The sequence below is a fragment of the Somniosus microcephalus genome, unplaced genomic scaffold (assembly GCF_052327205.1).
Source record: "Somniosus microcephalus isolate GS21.2 unplaced genomic scaffold, FLI_Smic_1.0 scaffold843, whole genome shotgun sequence".
In the NCBI taxonomy this organism is placed as follows: Eukaryota; Metazoa; Chordata; class Chondrichthyes; order Squaliformes; family Somniosidae; genus Somniosus; species Somniosus microcephalus.
Genome location: NW_028226030.1, coordinates 62,305 through 82,832, shown reverse-complemented (window position 1 = coordinate 82,832; position 20,528 = coordinate 62,305). Strand labels below are relative to the sequence as shown.

General features: G+C 51.8%; 1 protein-coding gene across 1 annotated transcript in view; it reads right to left on the bottom strand.

The window, feature by feature from the left end:
* Positions 1 to 227: 227 nt before the first annotated feature.
* Positions 228 to 20,528, bottom strand: part of LOC147081053 (dynein regulatory complex subunit 7-like) — a 72,520-nt gene continuing 52,219 nt past the window's right edge. The window contains exons 5-6 of the mRNA XM_085980984.1: positions 6,699 to 6,824; positions 228 to 548 (exon numbers count right to left, since the gene is read on the bottom strand). Of these exons, the coding sequence (XP_085837110.1) occupies positions 228 to 548; positions 6,699 to 6,824 (447 nt within the window). The remainder of the gene's footprint in view (positions 549 to 6,698; positions 6,825 to 20,528) is intronic.

Below are 20,528 nucleotides of genomic sequence, written 5' to 3'. Positions count from 1 at the left end.
CACTGTCCCATCAAACACTCCCAGGCCAGGCACAGCACAGGTTCGATACAGAGTAAAGCTCTGTCCACACTGTCCCATCAAACACTCCCAGGGCAGGTACAGCACAGGTTCGATACAGAGTAAAGCTCCCTCCACACTGTCCCATCAAACACTCCCAGGCCAGGCGCAGCACAGGTTCGATACAGAGTAAAGCTCCCTCCACATTGTCCCATAAACATGCCCCAACCTCAGAAGAGTACCAGCTGTTTCCCCATTGTGACATTTTTCCGTTTCCCACACCAGCTATTCTGTGGCCTTTCTGGGCAGCACGGCCAAAGGTTGGGATATTTATCTGGGCAAAATTTGCTCCTTACTTTGTCATTTCCTTTCAGCAGAGTACAGATGTCCCTTGTCTCATCCACCAGACACATTTCCTTGACGGCATACCCGCTGACACAATATGCATCGTACCCCGTGCCGATCAGTAGTGAGCAAAGCAGGGTGCTGAAATCAAAGCAGTTTCCTTTCTGACATTTCAGGATGGTGGTTGTGGAAAACAAATAATCTGGCTGTTAGAGGAGGCAAGAAAATAAATAGTCAGCATACATCTAAAAGTCAAAATTTAAAACGTGCAAGTTCTATGTCAAGCCAGCTGCAACATATAGGAACCAACGTAAAGGCATTCGGTAAAATAAATGCCAAACTCAGGATTGGAACACTGTGAATTTTTCCACTTTTCCCTTATGATTCTGAGTGAGCCTGCTAACCATTGCCAAATTATGGGCTATTACTACAATAATATGACATTACTATTTGTCACATTGGCCTTGCTTATGACATCTCTGAGTTCGAAAGAAAGAACTTACATTCATAGAGCGCCTTTCACGACTTCAGGATGTCCCAAAGCGCTTTACAATCAATGAAGTACTTTTGAAGTGTAGCCACTGTTGCAAGCTCCCACAAACAGCAAGAAAATGAATGACCAGATCATCTGTTTTAGGTGTTAGTTGAGGGATAAATATTGGCCGGGACACCAGGAGAACTCCCCTGCTCTTCTTCGAATATTGCAGTAGAATCCTTTACGTCCACCTGAGGGGGCCTCGGTTTAATGTCTCATCCGAAAGACAAATTGAATAAAAAGGACAAACTAGTGTTGAATCATGGGCTGTCTTGTCTTGTGGACATGAGGAAAGTGACAATGACAGCCCCAATCTACTGCCTGCAGACAGAGCAGACATTCAGCCCATCAGTCTTGTCTGAGCTTCAAAACCGGCCCCAGAGGTTAAAGGGCGCTGTTCTGACTCACTTGTTACCTAATCATCCACGTTTAGAGAATTTCACAAGTATCTGGCAATCAATATAGTGAGAGCAATGTATCTGTACAATCCTGATGAAGCTGTGGAATAGTTTAGCAGAAAATGCTCTGTTTGAATTAACATTTTTTTAAATGACTGGATCACTAGTCCCCAGAGACTCGGTTGGTAAATTTGCCACCCAATGTGAAACTGAGCCATGTAGGCCAGAAGGTACCAAGTCCAATCCTCGGTCAGTCTCGAGTTACTTGATCTGGAACCAAGGGTGCTGCAATTGGTTTCAGCATTCACGAGAGGGGAAAAAAAGCAGCCCTGGGTTGCTATCCAGTGACTCCTGCTCGAAAGTATGGAAGTCGGGTGAAGACTGTGCTTAGCTGTGATGCCCTCCACAATCAAATAGCTTGCCATAACTCATTACCCAGGCTCATTTTTGAATAGTGATTACTTGGCTAAGGTATTGGAGAGTGACTGGTCTCCTTAAACCCATATCCAGTGCAAAGAGACTGGATTTCACTTGTTGTATTTGGTTATGTGACAAATAAAATTGAAATTGAATTGAAGAGTAAATACCTGCAGGACAAGAATGAGGAGAATTGGAAAACATCTGCTTAGCCTTCAGGCTATTTCTGACCTTCTTGCTTAGTTATTGTAGGTGTGGTGAGCTGTCAGCTTGACTCAGTTGGCAGCACTTTTGTTTCTGAGTCAGAAGATTGCGAGTTCAAGCCCTACTCCAGGACCTGAGCACTGTGATCGAGGTGGACACTACACTGCAGCACTGAGGAGATGCTGCGAGGTAGATGTTAAAGATCCCGTGCCCCTGTTTGAAGAAGAGCAGGGCGTTCTCTTAGTGTCTTGACCAACGTTCTTTGCTCAGGTAAAAACAGATGGACCAGTCATTCATCTTAGTGCTGTCTGCAAAATGTGTGGGCGTGTTCGGCAATGTAGCAACAGTCATTGCATTTCAATTCATTGTATCGCTTTGAGATGTTTCTGAGAGATGTGCTGAGGTCTTTTTTTCTTTTGGTTTTATATATCTCAGATGGATAGAAGCTAAGTTTGTAAGCCAGGAGGCCAGTGCACCGATTCACAGTGCTCCCAGGTTTCAGGTGATATACTTCCTTTCCATATCCCCTTAATATGCGTTCCGGAGGAAGTCATAATTCCCAGGGACAACAACATGCTGACATGCAGCTGCTTTAAAATACAAAAAGATTAGGGCCCTGAAATTCAGCAGAGGCACTACTCATCTCCCACCTTGACCCCCAATGAGGGACTGGCAGAACTCCCAGCGAAACAGCAGAGATCCGGCATGGATTAAGAGGAGCGATTATGTAAATGGGGCATGTTCTCACTAGCAAAGAGAAGGTTAAGAGGTGATATGATTGCTTTTAGGGTTCTAAAGGGACTAGATAAGGTAGACCATGACAAGCTGTTTCACCTTGACCACAACAGTACAGCCAGAGGACAGGGCCTGCGCTTGAAGGGGGGTGAATTCAAAACCAATTTGTGGAAACATTGGCCTCAATAGTAACCACCCCCACGATAGGCAGGAAAGGGTCATGAAGGGGGTTAAAAATTTTAAAAACTGGGAACGTGTGCCCAACCCGCCATGTTCGCGCCTGTTGCTGCTTTCGCGGCGGCGGGCTTCATGGCATGTGAGTGTCCTGTCCTCGAGAGGCAGGGCACTTCATTAACAGTGCAATTGGGAGCCTGATTTAAATGCAACAGTTGCTGGCCGGGTTTCCCAGGGCTCGGGCAACCTGGCAGTAAAAGGGAGGCGGAGCTGCCAGCTCAAGAAAGTAAGTGCCTTTTTCAGCACCCCTTGTGGGTCAGGAGGATAAGGAGTGCTACCCTCGGCCACTCAGGGAAGACTTCGTCCTTCCCTCTGTCGATTGCGGCCACTCTCTCCCTCGTACCCCGACCACAGTCCTCCCCACCCACCCAAGCCCCAATCTCCAGCCTTCCCAAATCCCGATTGCCGCTCTCTTCTTCCCCCCAAGCCCTGATCGCGCCCCCCACCCCCCTCCTGATTGCCAGGGACCGCCCCCCAAGGGTCCCAGCTGCAGCCTCCTGCTGCTGGTTTTCCCACCCGGCAGCCGGCCAGCCTGTCAATTTGGCCAGCTGCCAGGTGAAAAATGGAAGAAAAAAATTCTAACGGGGTCCTGCCGTTGAATTCAGCAGGGCCTTCACGTCCCCGGCCTTGCCAGTTTTGCTTCTCTTCCTGCATCATTACCTCTGGTGTCCCCCGAGGATCTATCCTTGGCCCCCTCCTATTTCTCATCTACGTGCTGCCCCTCGGCGACATCATCCAAAAACACAGCGTCAGTTTCCACATGTACACTGACGACACCCAGCTCTACCTCACCACCACTTCTCTCGACCCCTCCACTGTCCCTAAATTCACAGACTGCTTGTCCTACATCCAGTTCTGGATGAGCAGAAATTTCATCCAACTAAATATTGGGAAAACTGAAGCTGTTGTTTTCGGTCCCCGCCACAAATTCCCTTCCCTAGACACCGACTTCATCCCTGTCCCGGGCAACTGTCTGAGGCTGAACCAGACTGTTCGCAACCTTGGTGTCATATTTGACTGAAATGAGCTTCCAACCACTTATCCATGCCATAACTAAGACCGCCTATTTCCACCTCCGTAACATCGCCCGTCTCCGCCCCGCCTCAGCTCATCTGCTGCTGAAACCCTCATCCATGCCTTTGTTACCTCTAGACTTGACTATTCCAACGGACTCCTGGCTGGCCTCCCACATTCTATGTAAACTTGAGGTCATCCCAAACTCGGCTCCCCATGTCCTAACTCGAACCAAGTCCTGTTCACCCATCACCCCTGTGCTCACTGGCTTACATTGGCTCACGGTTAAGCAACACCTCGATTTTAAAATTCTCATCCTTATTTTCAAATCCCTCCATGGCCTCGCCTCTCCTTATCTCTGTAATCTCCTTCAGCCCCACAACCCCACCCCCCACTGAGATATCTACGCTCCTCTAATTCTGGCCTCTTGAGCATCCCTGATTTTTTAATCACTCGACCATTGGTGGTCGTGCCTTCAGCTGCCAAGGGCCTAAGCTCTGGAATTCCCTCCCTAGACCTCTCTGCCTCTCTACCTCTCTTTCCTCCTTTAAGACGCTCCTTATAACCTAACTCTTTGACCAAGCGTTTGGTCATCTGCCCTAATTTCTCCTTATGTGGCTCGGTGTCAAATTTTGTTTTATAACACTCCTATGAAGCGCCTTGGGATGTTTTACTATGTTAAAGGCGCTATATAAATACAAGTTGTAGTTGTTGCTGTTCCCAACGTTCCCCCCGCACCCTCACTGAAAATATCAAGGCCATTATTTCAGTGAGCAAGCGGTAAATATACTGAACAGGCTCCCTAGGGAGATGACGGAAAGTTAGTATTGATTCATTCAAATACAAGGTACTGTAGATAGATTTCTTTCAGAAAATGACATTTTGGGATACATTTTATGAGTAATTTGAGTAATTTGAGGTAAGCGTAGCATGCTTGGGAGGAACAGGTAACTCTGGAGTCTGGACCTATGGTTCCCAAAGCTCCCACCACTGGGGCTTTCCTCAGTTCATGTCTGGGTCTGTTGTAGACTCATTGATAGAGATTGATTGCTATGATTAGTCAACAACTCCATTATCATTGTATCATGTGATTACCAGGATGGTAGAAGGTGAACTAAATGGGCCTTGATCTTTTTTCATCTAGCAATTCCTATGTTCCTATAACCTGGGCAATGCCAGGCCTCTGCTGTTTCCAAGGGGGTAGGAGACCGGAGGGACCCCTGCACAATCTTAGGGTCTGGATTTTAAAATGGTGCAACTGGCTGACGAACTAACAATATTCAGTCTGGTTGATGTTGAAAACAAGGGAAAATGTAATGGCTGGATGAGGATCGTGTATTTGAATGCCATGAATGAATCATTAAAAAAACATGCAATTGGAATAAACAACAACAACTTGCATTTATATAGTGCCTTTAACGTACTAAAATGTCCCAATGCACTGAACAAGAGCGTTATCAAACAAAATTTGACACCAAGCATGTAAGGAGATATTAGAGCAGGTGACCGAAAGCTTTGTCAAAGAGGTAGGTTTTAAGGAGTGTTTTAAAGGAGGAGAGAGAAGTGCAGAGGTTTAGGGAGGGAATAGTAGAGCTTAGGGTCTAGACAGCTGAAGGCATGAAAATTGGGAATGCACAAGATGCCACAATTGGAGGAGCGCTGAGATCTTGGAAGTTTGTAGGGCTGGATGAGATTACAGATAGGGAGGGGCGAGACCATGGAAGGATTTGAAAACAAGGATGGGAGTTTTAAAATCGATACATGGCTGGACCTGGAGCCAATGTAGGTCAGCGAGCACAGGGGTGATGGATGAACGGGATTTGGTGCGAGTTAGGATACGGGCAGCCGAGTTTTGGATGAGCTCAAGTTTACAGAGGGTACGAGGTGGGAGGCCGGTTAGGAGACCATTAAAATAGTTGAGCCTAGAGGTAACAATGGCATGGATGAGGGTTTCAGCAGCAGATGAGCTGAGGCAGGGGTGGAGTCGGGTGATGTTACAGAGGTGAAAGTAAACAGTCTTGGTGATGGGGCAGATATGTGGTTGGAAGCTCCTCTCGGGGTCAATTAGTATGCCATGGTTGCAAACGATCTGGTTCAGCCTCAGACAGTGGTCAGGGAGACAGATGGAGTTGGTGGCTAGGGAACGGATTTTGTGGCGGGGACCGAAGACAATGGCTTCGGTCTTCCCAATTTTTTTGTTGGAAGTTGAGAATGATGAAGAAGTATAGTTTATTATGGTCATAGTCGTACAGGATGTCTTTTGTGACTTTGATAAGGGCTGTGTCAATGCTGTGGTAGGGACAGAAACCTGATTGGAGGGGTTCAAACATGGAGTTGCGGGAGAGATGGGAACGGATTTGGGAGGCGACAACACGTTCAAGGACTTTGGGGAGGAAAGGGAGTAAACAGGAGGCAATGAGCTCTTCTGTAAGCATCCTCTGCTCTTCTAACTCCATGTTCCCTGTTGTCTAAGCTCTCTCATCAGCAACTGCTCTTTCAATCACTGTGCCCCCACCCTCTCAAACTCGCCCCGGCACATCTGCCTTGTCACCTACCTTCATGCCGTCAAAATTCTCCTTAAGGCCCTTCTCTTCGACCATGTTATCACACCCCCACCCTCCCTCGTCACCTCCTGTTTGGTGCGTGCTCTTCATTCAAAGCGCTCAGAACTGCCTCTCTAAATGTTAGAAGCCCGACAGAAAAAGCAAGTTCCTGTTGTTGTTGTTGGAAATTGTGCCTCCCTGAGGAAGCTGCTGTTCCAGCACTGGTGACACTTTCAACCGGAGAGCGTGTTGCTCCTATAGTGTAGGATTTCTTACCACGTCGGTGATCGGATTTAAAGAATCCACTATTAAAAAGTCAGACACAAACTGGGCACACCCATCCCAGTTGTAGAGTTCCTCGTGAAGCAGCAATGTTGGGCGCAGAGTGGTGCTTACAAACTTCTGTTAACAAAAAAGAAAATTAACTTTTTAGCATACCCGCATCATTTCTTATTACAAATAAATTAGACTTGTACTCATTCATTCTCACATACACTGGCTGGTTTATGATTTGTGTTTCTTCCATACTATAGGCATGTACACCACACACTGAGGAACTGGTGCTGTATGTTGAAGTCACAATGGACCTGTGGCCAGCAAAGTAAAGTAAAGCACCAAGAGTTCTGCCCTCACACATCCAGAGAATTGAGGTCACCATGGGCAAAGAATACAGCCGATTCGTGGCCACACAGAGACTTCAGCCTGTTCATGGTCACAGAGATTACAGTCCACGCCTGGCCAAAGAGTTCAGTCCGACCATGGCAGAGAGTTCAACCCACATGTGCTCAGAGAGCACAGTCCGCCCGTGGCCACAGGTTTCAGTCTACCCATGGCCAGAGAGCTTAATCTCCCTATGGCTAGAGAGTTCAGCCTGTCTGTGGGCACCGAGCTCAGTCTGCCCGTGATCAGAGAGTTCAGCCTGTCTGTGGGCACCGGGCTCAGTCTGCCCATGATCAGAGAGATCAGCCTGTCTGTGGGCACCGAGCTCAGTCTGCCCGTGATCAGAGAGTTCAGCCTGTCTGTGGGCACCGGGCTCAGTCTGCCCATGATCAGAGAGATCAGCCTGTCTGTGGGCACCGAGCTCAGTCTGCCCCTGGTCAGAGAGTTCAGCCTGTCTGTGGGCACCGAGCTCAGTCCGTCCCTGATCAGAGAGTCCAGCCTGTCTGTGGGCACCGAGCTCAGTCTGTCCCTGATCAGAGAGTTCAGCCTGTCTGTGGGCACCGGGCTCAGTCTGCCCCTGGTCAGAGAGTTCAGCCTGTCTGTGGGCACCGAGCTCAGTCTGCCCCGGTCAGAGAGTTCAGCCTGTCTGTGGGCACCGAGCTCAGTCTGCCCCTGGTCAGAGATTCAGCCTGTCTGTGGGCACCAAGCTCAGTCTGCCCCTGATCAGAGAGTTCAGCCTGTCTGTGGGCACCGGGCTCAGTCTGCCCTTGATCAGAGAGTTCAGCCTGTCTGTGGGCACCGGGCTCAGTCTGCCCGTGATCAGAGAGTTCAGCCTGTCTGTGGGCACCGGGCTCAGTCTGCCCGTGATCAGAGAGTTCAGCCTGTCTGTGGGCACCGAGCTCAGTCTGCCCCGGTCAGAGAGTTCAGCCTGTCTGTGGGCACCGAGCTCAGTCTGCCCATGATCAGAGAGTTCAGCCTGTCTGTGGGCACCGGGCTCAGTCTGCCCCGGTCAGAGAGATCAGCCTGTCTGTGGGCACCGAGCTCAGTCTGCCCGTGATCAGAGAGTTCAGCCTGTCTGTGGGCACCGAGCTCAGTCTGCCTGTGATCAGAGAAATCAGCCTGTCTGTGGGCACCGAGCTCAGTCTGCCCCCGGTCAGAGAGTTCAGCCTGTCTGTGGGCACCGAGCTCAGTCTGCCCGTGATCAGAGAGTTCAGCCTGTCTGTGGGCACCGGGCTCAGTCTATCCCGGTCAGAGAGTTCAGCCTGTCTGTGGGCACCGAGCTCAGTCTATCCCGGTCAGAGAGTTCAGCCTGTCTGTGGGCACCGAGTTCAGTCTGCCCCTGGTCAGAGAGTTCAGCCTGTCTGTGAGCACCGAGCTCAGTCTGCCCCTGGTCAGAGAGTTCAGCCTGTCTGTGGGCACCGAGCTCAGTCTGCCCGTGATCAGAGAGTTCAGCCTGTCTGTGGGCACCGAGCTCAGTCTGCCCCTGGTCAGAGAGTTCAGCCTGTCTGTGGGCACCGAGCTCAGTCTGCCCGTGATCAGAGAGTTCAGCCTGTCTGTGGGCACCGAGCTCAGTCTGCCCGTGATCAGAGAGTTCAGCCTGTCTGTGGGCACCGAGCTCAGTCTGCCCGTGATCAGAGAGATCAGCCTGTCTGTGGGCACCGGGCTCAGTCTGCCCGTGATCAGAGAGTTCAGCCTGTCTGTGGGCACCGAGCTCAGTCTGCCCGCGATCAGAGAGTTCAGCCTGTCTGTGGGCACCGAGCTCAGTCTGCCCTTGGTCAGAGAGTTCAGCCTGTCTGTGGGCACCGAGCTCAGTCTGCCCGTGATCAGAGAGTTCAGCCTGTCTGTGGGCACCGAGCTCAGTCTGCCCCTGGTCAGAGAGTTCAGCCTGTCTGTGGGCACCGAGCTCAGTCTGCCCGTGATCAGAGAGTTCAGCCTGTCTGTGGGCACCGAGCTCAGTCTGCCCGTGATCAGAGAGTTCAGCCTGTCTGTGGGCACCGAGCTCAGTCTGCCCGTGATCAGAGAGATCAGCCTGTCTGTGGGCACCGGGCTCAGTCTGCCCGTGATCAGAGAGTTCAGCCTGTCTGTGGGCACCGAGCTCAGTCTGCCCGTGATCAGAGAGTTCAGCCTGTCTGTGGGCACCGAGCTCAGTCTGCCCTTGGTCAGAGAGTTCAGCCTGTCTGTGGGCACCGAGCTCAGTCTGCCCCTGGTCAGAGAGTTCAGCCTGTCTGTGGGCACCGAGCTCAGTCTGCCCGTGATCAGAGAGTTCAGCCTGTCTGTGGGCACTGAGCTCAGTCTGCCCGTGATCAGAGAGTTCAGCCTGTCTGTGGGCACCGAGCTCAGTCTGCCCGTGATCAGAGAGTTCAGCCCACTTATAGCCAGATAAATGTTCACGCAGATTCTGGCACTGTATACATTTGCCACAAATGCCACTCTGCCTCCACTGGCACTGGGAAACACAGCCTACTGAAGTGGTACTCCACGTCATTGCAGCCAGTAGTGGCACATCATTGATATGACAGGACTTCAGGACTTGTTCTTGGCTACTTTGCTGCAATTATAATGCAGCATTTGCTCCATACATGAACATTAGTGAAAGCCCTCACGTATTCAAGAGCCAGATTCTCAGTGTATCTGCAGTGACCTAATAGAGGTCTTTAAAATTATAAAAAAATTTGATCGAGTGGATACAGAGACAATGTATCCACTTCTGGGGAAGAGCATAACTAGAGGCCATCAATTTAAGATAGTCACCAAGAAATCCAATAGGGAATTCAGAAGAAACCTCTTTACCCAAAGACTGGTGAGAATGGGGAACCCTCTACCACAGGGAGTGGTTGAAGCGAATAGTATGGATGCATTTAAGGGGAGGCAAGACAAGCATATAAGGAAGAAGGGAATAGAGGGTTACGCCGATAGATTTAGATGAGGAAAGGCAGGAGGAGGCTCGTGTGGAGCATAATCGCTGGATGGACTGGTTGGGCCGAATGGCCTGTTTCTGTGCTGTATATCCTATGTAATCCTATGTTATTATCATCAGAGAGCTGACTGATATGCAACATGGAGGGGTAATGCCTTAAGCAGAAGAAGGGTCAACTTTATGCTATTAAGCATCAGAATGTTTCCAAGTTCTGAAGCATCCAAATTTACTCCCCAGAGTTCTTTCTCTCCAGGCTCTAGCCTGCTCATTTCTCTCACCTTTCAACCTCTTATAGCGCACTTGCACTGCCAGGCTGGCAATAGGGTTGCCACTTGCCAGCCCTCCAGGATTGTCCTGGAGTCTCCAGGAATTGAAGATTAATCTCCAGGACAATGCTGCAAGCAACCCAGGAGCAAAATCTTGGTGACATTAAACAAAATTTTGCCAGCAAAGATTGGGCATCGCTTTGGTCAGTGATGGGCTGCAGCAGTCACACCTGTGGTGTATAGGTGAGCAAAGTGGCTGTGTCATCACTGAGCTGTGTGGACGTTCCCCAACCATTGGGGAAAGCAGTAGTCCTCCACGGTAGTCGCGTTTGTGGCTGCCCTGTATAATAAATGGTGCATTTCTACAGCAATGGCAGCTGTAACCCGTATTGCAAAAATCTACTTCAGGAAGCTGGCTGATCACATGACCAAAGCGTGCAGGACACATTTTTAACAAGTTGTGCTGAAATTAAGTGTAAAGCTAAAGTGTTGGAAATAAAACTTTCACACCACTGCTGATGCGCCATCAATTACTCAAAAGACTGAGGTTGAGCGAGTAACAATCAGGCTTTTATTAACTAAAGAATGAAGGTCTTGTCTCGAGTGGTCGACCCGTCCAGAATACTAAGGGACTGGGAGGTAGTCACTTATATACCTGGAATAGTGGGAGGAGTCAGCCGAGGCATGTCCAGACCTGTACCTAGTGGAATACACATACAGACACAGACAGGTATGGCAGTGGTTTACCACATTCACCCCTTGTTTAAAAATGAGTCCGGCGGGGTGAAGTGTATTTAAAAGTTCGTGTATTGGAGTCTCTCCGGAGGCCTTGTCTGCCGCTGTGATCGACGTGGCGACGGCAGGGGTGGTGGAGCTTCCGGCGTCGCGTCCCGTGTAGGCTGGGGCCCTGGAGTGTAGTCCTCGTGGGTGACGGGCTCAGGCGTGCCGGCTGCTGGGGTTGGATATCGGGTCGTGGGGGGGGGTGGTAATGGGTAGTGGGTTACAGCTGTCCCCGAGGGTGCGAGGTCTCGTATGGAGACTGTGTCCTCCCACCCGTCCAGGTACGCAATGTAAGCGTACTGGGGGTTGGCGTGGAGGAGGTCGACCCTCTCGACCAGGGGGTCCGTTTTATTGGCCCTCACGTGTCTTCTCAGTAGTACCGGCCCTGGGGACGTCAGCCATGGCGGTAACGATGTCCCCGATGTGGACTTCCTTGGGAAGACAAACATTTTCTCGTGAGGGGTGGCATTGGTGGCAGTGCAGAGAAGTGACCGAATCGAGTGGAGCGCATCGGGGAGCACCTCCTGCCAGCGGGAGGTCGGAAGGCCCCTAGACTTTAAGGCTAGTAGGGCGGCCTTCCAAACAGTTGCATTCTCTCTTTCCACCTGTCCGTTCCCCCGGGGGTTGTAACTGGTGGTCCTGCTTGTGGCTATGCCCCTAGCGAGCAGGTACTGGCGGAGTTCGTCGCTCATAAACGATGAGCCCCGGTCGCTATGGATATAGCTGGGGAAACCGAACAGGGCGAGTGGCTTTTATCAGGTGGGCTCTGTCTGGTCTATAAAAGTGCGGTTTGCACTCAGCGCAGACTTGGCAGTTCTTGGTCATGGTCCTGACCTCCTCGATGGAGTAAGGCAGGTTGCGGGCCTTGATGAAGTGGAAGAACCTGGTGACCCCCGGGTGGCAGAGGTCATTGTGGAGGGCCCTCAGCCTATCGATCTGCGCGCTGGTGCAGGTGCCACGCGATAGGGCATCTGGGGGTTCATTGAGCTTCCCAGGCCGGTACAAGATCTCGTAATTGTAGGTGGAAAGTTCGATTCTCCACCTCAAGATCTTGTCATTTTTGATTTTGCCCCTCTGCTTGTTGAACATAAAAGCAACTGAACGCTGGTCAGTGAGCAGGGTAAATCGTTTTCCGGCCAGGTAGTGCCTCCAATGACGCACAGCCTCCACGATAGCCTGGGCCTCCTTCTCGACCGCGGAGTGTCTGGTCTCCGGGCCCTGGAGGGTTCGTGAGAAGAATGCCACAGGTCTCCCCGCCTGATTAAGGGTGGCGGCCAGAGCGAAGTCGGACGCATCGCTTTCCACCTGGAAGGGGATGGATTCGTCCACTGCGTGCATGGTGGCTTTGGCAATGTCTTCCTTGATACGGCGGAAGGCTAAGCGGGCCTCTGCCGTCACGGGAAAAGAGGTGGACTTGATCAGCAGACGGGCTTTGTCTGCATAGTAGGGGACCCACTGAGCGTAGTAGGAAAAAAACCCTAGGCACCTCTTCAGAGCTTTTAGGCAGTGGGGCAGTGGGAGTTCCATAAGGGGACGCATCCGGTCCGGGTCAGGGCCGATGACCCCGTGTTCTACAACACAGCCAAGGATGGCGAGGCGGTCTGTGCGGAATATGCACTTCTCCTTGTTATATGTCAGGTTCAGGAGTTGGGCGGTGCGGAGGAATTTCTCGAGGTTTGCGTCATGGTCCTGCAAGTCATGGCCGCAGATGGTCACATTATCTAGGTAAGGGAAAGTGGCCTGCAGCTCGTTTTGATCGACCATCCGGTCCATCTCCCTTTGGAAGACGGAGACCCCGTTGGTAACGCCGAAGGGAACCCTAAGGAAGTGATAGAGGCGGCCGTTTGCCTCAAAAGCAGTATACTGGCGGTCTTCAGGGCTGATGGGGAGCTGGTGGTACGCTGATTTCAGGTCAATGGTCGAAAAGACGCGGTACTGCGCGATCTGGTTGACCATGTCAGCTATGCGGGGGAGTGGGTAGGCGTCCAGCAGGGTGTAGCGGTTTATTGTTTGGCTGTAGTCGATGACCAGGCGTTGTTTCTCGCCGGTCTTAACGACCACAACCTGGGCTCGCCAGGGGCTGGAGCTGCCCTCAATAATCCCCTCCTTCAGGAGCCGTTCCACTTCAGTTTTGATGAAAACCCTGTCCCCGGCACTGTATCGCCTGCTCTTTGTGGCGATGGGCTTACAGTCGGGGGTGAGGTTAGCAAACAGTGGGGGGGGTGGGACTCTGAGTGTGGAGAGGTTGCATCTGGTGCGCGGCGGGCAATTTGGAGGCTGCTGGCTGCGGACTGTGAGTGGGGGGAGGGGGCCACCGTACGCCATCGTAACGCTTTTGAGGTGGCACTGGAAATCCAACCCCAGTAGAACGGCAGCGCAGAGGTCGGGCAGGACCAGGAGTTTAAAATTATTGAACACAGTCCCGTCTACTACCAGTGTCACCACGCAGTAGCCGCCAATGTCCGCTGACTGGGACTCGGAGGCCATAGAAATCCGCTGGTGCGCAGGCAGGACTGGGAGAGAGCAACGCCGCACCGTGTCGGGGTGGATGAAGCTCTCTGTGCTCCCGGAGTCAAAAAGGCAGTTTATTGCATGGCCGTTTACCTTAACGTCCATTTTGGACCGAGCTAGCTGGTGCGGTCTCGTTTGGTCCAGCGTCACAGAGGCCAGCGTAGGGGTCGGTGTGTCGCTGCGAGTATCAGATCGGGGGGGGTTGGCGGTCTGCTGCGTCCCGGCTGGTGTCCAAGATGGCGGTGTCCATGATTCCCATGTGGCTGGAGTCGTCCAAGATGGCTGCTGCTGCGGTGGTTTGCACATGGCTGGGGTGGCCCAAGATGGCGGCTCGCACGGCCCACACGCGGCGCTGCTGGCGTTCGGGGTGGCTTTGGCCTTGCAGACGCTGGCGTAGTGTCCCTTTTTCCCGCAGCCCGAGCAGGTCGCATTCTTCGCCGGGCAGCGCGCTCTGGGGTGTTTGGCCTGGCCACAGAAGTAGCATTTCTGGCCTTGGGATACTGCTGTCTGGCTTTGGGACACTGCTGCGGTAGTTGGGCCATTGTTGGGCTGTGGCTGGGGTGGCACGCTGCTATGGGGCTGTCCTACCGTGTCCCAGGTTGTCGTTCCCCGCGGCGTCCACGGTGCAGAGGTGTAGGCATCCATGCCCCGGAAGGCTGCGTCCAGCGTTAGTGCGATGTCGGAGGCTTTGTCGAGGGTGAGGTCACTCTGCTCCAGCAGTCGCTGTCGGGTGTAGTTGGACCTGTGGCCCGCTACGAAGGCATCCCGGATCAGTTCCTCCGTGTACTTAGTGGGCGTTACCGCCTTACACCCACAGGCCCGGCCAAGCACGGACAGTGCTTGGAGGTATTCCTCAGTCGATTCCCCAGGTTGTTGCTTGCGACTCCCCAGAAGGTGCCTAGCGTATACTTCGTTCACAGGGCGCGTGTACTGGGTCTTGAGGAGCTGGAGGGCGGCTGTGTACGAGGTCGCGTCCCGGATGACTGAGTACACTCGGTGGTTCACCTTGGAGAACAGGACAGACAGTTTGTCCGCATCCGTTTCGACCGCAGTGGAGGCAGTCAGGAATGTCTCGAAGCACGTGAGCCAGTGAGCAAACTTGGTGGAAGCGTCCGCTTCCCGACTGTCCAGGTCCAGGCATGCTGGTGTGAGGATCTTCTCCATTATAAAAAATTTAGTTAATAAAATTGATGCGCCATCAATTACTCAAAAGACTGAGGTTGAGCGAGTAACAATCAGGCTTTTATTAACTAAAGAATGAAGGTCTTGTCTCGAGTGGTCGACCCGTCCAGAATACTAAGGGACTGGGAGGTAGTCACTTATATACCTGGAATAGTGGGAGGAGTCAGCCGAGGCATGTCCAGACCTGTACCTAGTGGAATACACATACAGACACAGACAGGTATGACAGTGGTTTACCACAACTGCCAAGTGTCAAAAAAAAAGGAACAAGAAAGAAAGGTTAGAGTGATACGTGTCCCTGTACATACCAATAATTTGTGAGGCCAAAACACAGTGTAGAAATTACACGGTGTTTTGGGACAGTGCATTGGTTTTTAGCTGACATCGTTATGCATATGGATACCACCAAGTGGCATTTTTTGTACTGGAGGGACAAGTGGGGTGAAGTCTTGCTGTGTGACGTTAGCATACAAACCCATTAACATGCATGTATCAACATCCTTTAACCTCTCTTTTAACCAATTTTAAATGGCCTTTTCAAAATAATGGTGAGGAGATGCCGGTGTTGGACTGGGGTGGACAAATGTGAGAAGTTACACAACACCAGGTTATAGTCCAACAGTTTTATTTGAAATCACAAGCTTTCGGAGCGCTGCTTCTTCGTCAGGTGAAGTGGAGAGATGCATAAAGACACAGCTTATATAGTCAGAGAATAATGCCAGATGATTACAGGTAATCTTTCTAACTGCCATTTATCACACCTCGGCAGAGGGATAATCACAGCAAGCAAAGGTGTGAATGGTGTCCAAACAGGTCAGTCGGGAAAACATTACATCAAAGAACAATGAGGTGGGGTCACAAGGGATCAAATGTTGCAGATGCTGGGGTCTGTATGAAAAACAAAAAACAGACAAAAAAACATTTTATTTGCTGGAAATCACAGCAGGTCCGGCCGCATCTGTGTAGAGGGAACAAGCCAATGACGACTCGAGTCTGGATGACCCTACGTCAGGTGGGGTTACATGTAGCGTGCCATAACCCAAGATCCCGGTTGAGGCCGTCCTCATGAGTGCGGAACTTGGCTATCAGTTTCTGCTCTATGATTTTGCGTTGTCGTGTGTCTCGAAGGCCGCCTTGGAGAATGCTTACCCGAAGATCGGAGGCTGAATGTCCTTGACTGCTGAAGTGTTCCCCGACTGGGAGGGAACACTCCTGCCTGGCGATTGTTGCGCGGTGTCCGTTCATCCGTTGTCGCAGTGTCTGCATGGTCTCGCCGATGTACCATGCTCCGGGGCATCCTTTCCTGCAACGTATGAGGTAGACAACGTTGGCCGAGTCACGTGAGTATGTACCATGTACCTGGTAGGTGGTGTCCTCATGTGTGATGATGGTATCTGTGTTGATGATCTGGCACGTCTTGCAGAGGTTTCAGGAGAACAGCGACCACAACACCACACAACCCTGCCACGGCAACCTCTGCAAGACATGCCAGATCATCAACACAGATACCATCATCACACATGAGGACACCACCCACCAGGTACATGGTACATACTCATGTGACTCGGCCAACGTTGTCTAGCTCATACGTTGCAGGAAAGGATGCCCCGGAGCATGGCACATCAGCGAGACCATGCAAACACTGCGACAACGGATGAATGGACACCGCGCAACAATCGCCAGGCAGGAGTGTTCCCTCCCAGTCGGGGAACACTTCAGCAGTCAAGGACATTCAGCCTCCGATCTTCGGGTAAGCATTCTCCAAGGCGGCCTTCGAGACACACGACAAAGCAAAATCGTAGAGCAGAAACTGATAGCCAAGTTCCGCACTCATGAGGACGGCCTCAACCGGGATCTTGGGTTCATGTCATGCTACACGTAACCCCACCTGACGTAGGGTCATCCAGACTCGAGTCGTCGTTGGCTTGTTCTCTCTACACAGATGTGGCTGGACCTGCTGTGATTTCCAGCAAATAAAATGTTTTTTGTCTGTTTTTTGTTTTTCATGTAGACCCCAGCATCTGCAACATTTGACCCCTTGTGACCCCACCTCATTGTTCTTTGATGTAATGTTTTCCCGACTGACCTGTTTGGACACCATTCACACCTTTGATTGCTGTGATTATCCCTCTGCCGAGGTGTGATAAATGGCAGCTAGAAAGATTACCTGTAATCATCTGGCATTATTCTCTGACTATATAAGCTGTGTCTTTATGCATCTCTCCACTTCACCTGACGAAGGAGCAGCGCTCCGAAAGCTTGTGATTTCAAATAAACTGTTGGACTATAACTGGTGTTGTGTGACTTCTTACATCTATATATATAAAGCAGTATGTCTGTATGTCTGTCTGTGTGTCTGTATGTCTGTCTGTATGTCTGTCTGTATGTCTGTCTGTCCGCTATACACTCAAAAGTTATAGAGCGTACCTACACATATGTTATCAAAAGAAAGCTGATGATCAGGGGAGTGTCATAGGTGTATTTACTTTTTGGTCAGATAAAAATTGTTCGGACAGTATACAAAAAATGTTCAAAAATCCGCTCATTAGCGGTTGACCAATCCTACCGCACATTAGCGTTGAGTGACGTGATGGTTGACCAATTGGGGGGCGTTTCATGGCGTTTGTGGGCGGGGCCTAATCCTTCAAACTGCCGAGCGGGAGCTGAGCTGAGTGGCGGCCATTAAAGACCAGCCGGGCCTGAAGTGCTGGCGGCCGCCCTTCTTCACCCGCAAATCTCCCTCCGGCTCTCACCTTTTAGCGGGGGAGAGGCTGCTTTAAATTAGATCGTTCACTCAGTCGCGTCTCTCTTCATCTCTTTTGTTTTTCTTCTCTCTGGCCGGCTGCGTGGGAAAACAGTGAACCACGCGGTCCAAGAGACAGCGAGCAGGGGAGCAGTGGCGAGGGCTCCGGCTCAGCGGATCGGGCGCTCATCAGGGGTCGGCCCGCAACACATCGACCGGAGGAGCAGTGGCTCTCTCTCTCCTCCCCCCCCCTCTCTCGCTCCTTCCCTCCTCTCTCTCTCTCTCTCTCTCTCCCGCCGACCTCACAAAATGGCGGCCGCCCTTCTTCACCCACCGGGCTCTTGGACACGGGAGTCCGGAGCGAAAGGCCTTTGACTGCCGCCCGGCAACCGGGTCGAAAGGCCCGCCTGGTTAAACATGAGGAACCCCGGGCTCGCTTCTGAGTGATGAGCACCCGGCCTCCTGGTGTCAGACTGATTCCGTTCTGGTACCGAGGTGAGTCGGAGGGAGAGGGAGAGAGAGAGAGAGCGGGGAGGGAGGGGAAGAGAGGGGCAGGGAGAGAGAGGGGGGGGAGAGAGAGAGGGGGAGAGAGAGAGAGGGGGAGGGAGAGGGAGAGAGGGGGAGGGTGAGAAAGAGGGTGAGGAAGGAGAGAGAGAGAGGCAGGGAGAGAGAGGGGCAGGGAGAGAGAGGGAGGAGAGAGAGAGCGGAGAGAGAGAGTGGGAGGGAGAGAGAGGGGGAGGGAGAGAGAGAGGGACAGGGAGGGAGAGAGGGGCAGGGAGAGAGAGGGGCAGGGAGAGAGGGGGGAGAGAGAGCGGGGAGAGAGAGAGCGGCAGGGAGAGAGAGGGGGAGGGAGAGAGACAGGGTGAGGGAGGGAAAGTGTGAAGGGGTGGGAGAGGGAGGGAGAGCTCGCCTTCTTCCTTCCTTCGGCCGCCGCAATTCAAACTTCCCGCCGACCTCACAAAATGGCAGCCGCCTTCTTCACCCGCCGGGCTCTCAGTCCAGCCCCTTCCCCGGGGTGTCTTCCTCTCTTCTCTATCTCCTTCCCTCACTCTCTCCTTCCCTCTCTCTCTCTCTCTCTCTCTCCTTCCCTCTCTCTCTCTCTCTCCTTCCCTCTCTCTCCTTCCGTCTCTCTCTGTCTCTCTCCTTCCTTGTCTCTCTCTCTCTCCTTCCCTGTCTCTCTCTCCTTCCCTCTCTCTCTCCTTCCCTCTCTCTCTCCTTCCCTCTCTCGCTCTCTCTCTCTCCTTCCCTCTCTCTCTCTCTCCTTCCCTCTCTCTCTCCTTCTCTGTCTCTCTCTCTCTTTCCCCCTCTCTCTCCTTCTCTGTCTCTCTCTCTCCTTCCCTCTCTTCTCTCTCCTTCCCTCTCTCTCCTTCCATCTCTGTCTCTCTCTCCTTCCCTCTCTCTCTCCCTCCTTCCCTCTCTCTCTCCCTCCTTCCCTCTCTCTCTCTCTCTCCTTTCCCTCTCTCTCTCTCTCCTTCCCTCTCTCTCTCTCTCTCCTTCCCTCTCTCTCTCTCTCTCCTTCCCTCTCTCTCTCTCCTTCCCCCTCTCTCTCCTTCCCCCCCTCTCTCTCCTTCCCCCTCTCTCTTTCCCTCTCTCTCTCTCTTTCCCTCTCTCTCTCTCTTTCCCTCTCTCTCTCTCTCCTTCCCACACAGACAGACAGACAAACTCATTTATATATATCCTTCCCCCCAGTCTCTCTCTCTCTTCCCCCCAGTCTCTCTCTTCCCCCCAGTCTCTCTCTTCCCCAGTCTCTCTCTCTTCCCCCAGTCCCTCTCTCCCCCCCAGTCTCTCTCCCCATCTCTCTCTTCTCCCCCCCCAGTCTCTCTCTCTCTCCTTCCCCCCTCTCTCTCTCTCTCCCCCCTCTCTCTCTCTCTCCTTCCCCCTCTCTCTTTCCCTCTCTCTCTCTCTTTCCCCTCTCTCTCTCTCTTTCCCTCTCTCTCTCTCTCTCTCTCCTTCCCACACAGACAGACAGACAAACTCATTTATATATATAAAAATTATTTCTACTTATTTCATAACAACATGCCTCAAAAAACTCTCAGCACCGCCGGGCATAATTAATAAAATTGCTGTGCCTGTTTTAATTAAATTGGGTTTTAAATGTCCCCAGTTTCGGTGGGCCTTGGACATGCTCCGCCATCTTGGCAACTTTGCCCCCCGCCCCAGCCCCTAAGAGTTTTGGCAGACCCTGGGTCATCCTGCTATCCCTCCCCCCAGGCTGGCCACCTCTTTCTCCTTTCTTCACCTGCTTGCAGGACGTGCCCTGCCACTGCCGTCCTGCTCCCCGTTGGCTCCTTTTCCGCACTGATGAAACTGGCAATTTGTTATTTGAAGTGTTTATAGCGCTATGTTCAATTTATTGTGCTAGATTTGCTTTGACAAACATATTATTGGAGTCAACTTTGGGGGAATGCAAGGTCAGACAAAGAGAGAAGATAGGGGTCTGAAGAAGAGAGGAAGAATAGGAGATCCTCCAGAGAGGGAGTGATAGACATTCAGTCACAGAATTATACAGAGATTGTCCAGAGAGGGGTGTAAGTGACAGGACAAGGGTTAGGGGGTCATCTGGAAAGAGCAGGATGGAACATAAAGCAGAAAGTGGTGATCGGGGAATCATGCAAAGAGGGGGCAATGGAGGAAAGGCAGGGGTGATAAGGGGCTCGGGCTGGATGATAGGAGGGTGAATGGGTGGGAATGAGGAACAGAGCAGGATATAGGGAGTGAGGGTGTACTGCAAAGGGGACATGATGGGAGTGAGGTTGTGCTGGGAAGTGAAGAGGGCAGTGGCAACAGGAAGGGATAGGGGAGCAATTGGACAAGGTAGTGGTGGAGTAAGAGCAGGGAAGGTGGAGAGGTGCATGAGGGCACTGTGGTGGCAAATGGGTTAAATGAGTACATGTGGGCCTGCAGGGTGGTACAAGCTTTTGTTTGTGATGGAAAAATCCTGAGTACTGTTAAATAATAGCGGTTAGAAATAATTAACTTTTACCTCTGATATTAGGGATGAGGATGATGCTCCTTTCCCCACATTAAACTCCATTTGCCACAGT